Source organism: Gavialis gangeticus, unplaced genomic scaffold, assembly GCF_001723915.1.
Source record: "Gavialis gangeticus isolate Ggan-Ray unplaced genomic scaffold, GavGan_comp1, whole genome shotgun sequence".
Lineage (NCBI taxonomy): Eukaryota > Metazoa > Chordata > Crocodylia > Gavialidae > Gavialis > Gavialis gangeticus.
Window position 1 is genome coordinate 173,399,208 of NW_017729032.1, and position 4,669 is coordinate 173,403,876.

General features: G+C 41.7%; 1 protein-coding gene across 1 annotated transcript in view; it reads left to right on the forward strand.

Moving 5' to 3' along the window:
* Positions 1-4,669, forward strand: part of MSL3 (male-specific lethal 3 homolog (Drosophila)) — a 63,503-nt gene that overhangs the window by 5,188 nt on the left and 53,646 nt on the right. The window contains exons 2-4 of the mRNA XM_019524783.1: positions 2,250-2,332; positions 3,759-3,854; positions 4,260-4,360. Coding sequence (XP_019380328.1) covers positions 2,250-2,332; positions 3,759-3,854; positions 4,260-4,360 — 280 coding nt within the window. The remainder of the gene's footprint in view (positions 1-2,249; positions 2,333-3,758; positions 3,855-4,259; positions 4,361-4,669) is intronic.

Here is a 4,669-nt window from a genome sequence, read left to right on the forward strand (position 1 = left end):
CACTGGGGGCGGTGCCGTTGTGGCAGTTAGTGCACGGGCTTGGCCCGGGCCGGCCGCTTCTGGGGGGGCGGGGCTGGAGCCGGGTCCCCTCCCGTCCCGGGGTGGCCGGCTCCTGCCCTGAGGGTGCCGTCGACTCTGAAAAGCATGCGAATAAGGCTGCTGTTACTTTGTTTTCTGTTGCTCCCTGTAAAGCACCAGCAAGCGAGTCCTGGCCCCCTTCGTCCCCACAATGCGAGGAGCTAGCCCTAGCCACAAGGATTGTTATGGCACCTGTAGAGCTTCTCTGGAGGTTTCCCCCCCAGGAGGTTTGAAGCTGCCAGACTGCTGGGGGGCTGCCCGCAGGTGTGGCTGCTGGAGAACTGCCTCCCCCTGCTGTCCAAATGCAAGTCGGAGTTGGGGCCGTGCTGCAGTTGCCCGTGAAAGCTGGGGGGAACCAGATCTAGAGTTGCTGTGCCTTTGCAAGCACTGGCTTTGTAGCCGGCAGGCTCCTTTTGGGGCTCTTTTTACCCCGGGATAATTACTTTGCAGGTGTGGCCACTCTACATTTATTGCGCGATTGACCAGTTTATGTGATGATTGCACTGCCCGTGTGGTGGGGCTAAATTTACTGTGCAACTTGCCAACTGTGATAATTACTTTGCATGTGCGGCCGGTCTTCCATTGCACACGTGGCTGGTCTAAATGTACAGTTCAGTTGACCAGTTAATTGCATAATATATATATAACATCTGACAGGGGCCTAGGAGCTGCTATTTTCCAAGGGATGCCAATGGTCCAAAGAGGTTGAGAACCACTAATCTAGATCTATTGTTCACCCTATCCAGAAAAACTCAGAATAGCTTATAATAAATCATAGAAAATAAGGGTTGGAAATGATCTCTGGAGGTCATCTAGTCCAAGCCCTTGCTTAAAGCAGGACCATCCCCATCAGGGCTCTGTTGAGTTGGGCTTTAAAAACCTCCGATGGTGGAGATAAACAAAAATGACAAGCAACAAAAGCATGGTCAGTTCTGTTCCCTTTATTTTCTACGGATAATAATTGTACGAGCTCCTTAAACTTTTTTTTGTTTTTGTTCTTTGCATTTGTACTATATTAATTTAACACTTCTAAAAAATGTTCTAAGAATTTCAAAAAGATGGGAAGACAATCCTTGCCAAACCAGTTTGCCATATGAATTTTAAAAATACGATGCAAAAGAAGGTGATCAATAGGGTAGGGATTAGGTTGCAGCAGAACAGGATTTACAGCTGTAGGGTTATGTGGCTGCGTGCTGTAGGCATGTGCCTGTTTTTACTATTGTGAAAACACAAGTATATGTATATGGTGTGTTTAAAAAGAAATAAGTAAATTAGACCTGATCAAAACTTCTGTTTTGCGGGGGGAGAAAATCCTTCTGTTTGAAATCTTTTTTTTTTTTTTTTTCCCCTATAATGAAAAGTTCCAAAATATTTTTCCCTAAATATCAAGACGTTTTAACACTCCTCAATTAAAGCCACTTATTTTGGTTTGCAGTGAAGCTAGTTTGTGTCTTTGAGCAGCTACAAAGCCTTATGTCCCCCTCTTTCTCTACATTCGGTAGCCAGCCTGCCATTATGATTCCTACTAAGTAGTTCCTAGCTGGACAATCAAGCGAAGACTCCAAGAAGGAGAGATTACTTGTCAAATAGTGGTATTTCTGTAAATCCACTACCTATTTCACATTGTTCTGCATGTTTTGAGAAGAGCGAGAAATGGGAATGGGGTAGAGCCAGATAATTGTCACTTGTTTTTGAATATGTCAGTTGTGGTTCAGTACCCAAACTTTGTCTAGAACCTCTGCTGCTATTAGTAGTGCAGTGGCTTGTAGGGTGGTGTATCCTGTACTGTAATGTTCAGAGACAGTGGGTGCATCTACACGTGTCCCTGTGGCGCCTTTGTTACTGCACTGTACTTTTAGTACTTTCTTTTGGTTATTCTAGCCGCTATGTTGCCATAGTAATGCATTATAACATGGGAGCATGTTGCTACAATGACTAACTGTGATGTCAGTGTTCTTGCCCATGGACACTAAGTTGCCATAGCACATTGCTACATCACCATAGCATCACGTGTAGACATGCCCAGTATGTATATTAGGAGGATATACTGTTTGCTCATAAATAACCGTTTCTTTCTTGCGCTCACACAACTAAATTCTCTAAAAACTCACAAGTGCACTATATATATAGAATGTTTTGTATTATTCTTGATTTATTGCTTTCTGTTTCAGATTGTTGATGTTGTTGTTGGAAAAGATGAGAAAGGTAGAAAAATTCCAGAATATCTGATCCATTTTAATGGTTGGAACAGAAGGTAAGAACATACTTCGTGCTGTTACTGCTTCCATTTTTTTTGACCCATACTCCTACAAAGATGTCCAGTCAAAGAAAGGACACTTCAGTGCTCTTTGTTCTGTGATTTATTTATTTTTTTACTGCATGTATAAACTTTTGTTTATATTGTTTTTGTGGGATCTGAGATTGATTCAGGTGGCTTTAAACTTCTCTGACATACTTTTTTTCTTTTTTGATGGTAAAGTTAAGTAATAGATTGTAATGTTGACATGCCAATATCGCTTAACACTACCCTGTAAAACCAAGCCTAAAACATGTAGTTTTTTTTTTTAATCAAAAAGCTGAGGAATGATGAAAAGGATACAAGATTTCATCAGAGTACAATTTTGTTTTGAATTTTACTTTTAAAAGTAATAATCCAGAAGTAATCATAAGGTTTCAATAAAATACAGTAGGAGTCAAATTATTAGTATTCAGATAGTTCACAACTTGCTTAGCTCATGATGATGCTGGATTGCCACTCTAGGGCATTTGTAGACGTGCTTCGGGAGACAGGGGTGGGGGGCTTTAAATAGTACAGTTCTGAGAGCCGCACTGTTAAAGCACCTGGAGTGTCATGTGTATTGGCGTCCCTGCACTGAAAAATGGAGGGCAGGGTGCTTTGAACTAAAGCTCATCAAATCAGCTTTAGTTTAAAGTGCCCTGCTGCCATTTTTCAGTATGGGGATGCTGATACATATGACACTAGGAGTCTGCTGGAGAGCAGTAATTGCCGCACTCTAGCAGACTCAATTTAATCATGTCTTTCAACACTCTGTAATTACAGCATGTAGAAGCAGCCTCCCTGCACATGTATAGGAGTTCTTAGTAGTTTGCTGCATCTTTTACAGAGAAGCAGCTCTGCCCTTCTCAAATCAGCTGGTACTCATCAGCAATCTCACGCATGTTATCAGTGAAATAGAGGCTGCAGCAAAATAGCTGGAGCATCTCACTGATCCCATACAGATGTTTGGTGCAGTTGTATATACTTTGGATGCTTTACAAACCCTTATCTCTGCAGAATTTTTAGGAACCTAACCCTGCAAAGTATCATGGTTTTTACTCTGTTACCTAGTACAGTGGCTTTCAAACTGTGTTGAATGGACCAATGGGGTTCTGTGATAGGTTGTCAGGAGTTCCAAAAAGATTGGGAGTAATGGTGGAGCAGACCAGAAGGTAGTGTGCCAGCAGTCCTGGGCCAGTTCACCTGGCTTTGTGTCAGTCTTCAGGGTAGGGGTAGATGTTCTGTGGCAGAAGTGGTGATATGAAAGTGTTCCATGACTTTAGGACGTTTGAAAATCAGTGACCTAGTAGATGGTTGTGAACGCTACCTTTGTCATTCGGTACTTGCTTATGAAGTCTATCTTTCTGTTAACTTTTTTTTTTTTTGCCCCATCTTTATTTAGCTGGGATAGATGGGCAGCTGAAGATCATGTTCTTCGTGATACAGACGAAAACCGCAGATTACAGCGTAAATTGGCAAGGAAAGCTGTGGCTCGCATGTAAGGAATATGTTTATCTCTTGGCATATTAAGTATATATCTCTTCTTAAACAAACAACAAAAATGTCATACAATTCCTATGTACTGGATCCACATCTTTCCAAAGAAACTTAATTGAAAAGTGACAGAGAGAGACTTGCAACAGGGCCACCAAAACAAGTATCTCTGAACCTCAGTAGCTTCCTATACTTGTAAAGAGCAGGGAACCTCAATATTATTGTGACATGCAAAGCACCAAATAAGTGTCCCTCAGGTCAGTTAATTTTGAAGTGGTAATTACCATAAAAACATTTTCCCTGGGACTCTCCTGTTCCATGTAGTATTATATCCTATTCTTTGACGAATTCAGTAAACAAATAGAATTTGTTTAGACTACATAGTTCACTCAAATTTAATCCTCTTTAGGAGAAGAAAGGGAAGGAAGAAGAGACGTTGCAGGTTGCCTGGTGTTGACTCTGTATTAAAAAGCCTTCCTGCTGAGGAAAATGATGAGAGTAGTGAAAACTGTGAGTTGGCTTTTGTTTGATGGTGTGATTTCTTATGCTGTTCATGTAACTTTACTTTTATTAAACTAGTGGCATAAATTAACATGCTATGGGGTATGGTTTATGGCAGGGGTGTCCAAACTTCTTGAATGTGGGGCCGGATCATGAACTTTTTATCACCCGGTGGGCCGGCGAGCCATATTCAAAGACGTCACAGGAAGCGGTATCAAATCAGAAAGTGATGTCATGTGACCTTTGACACCAATGAAGTTTCAGGAAGTGGCAATGAAATGGGTCTAACCAGTTCAAAACTCTCCCTCTATAGCATCC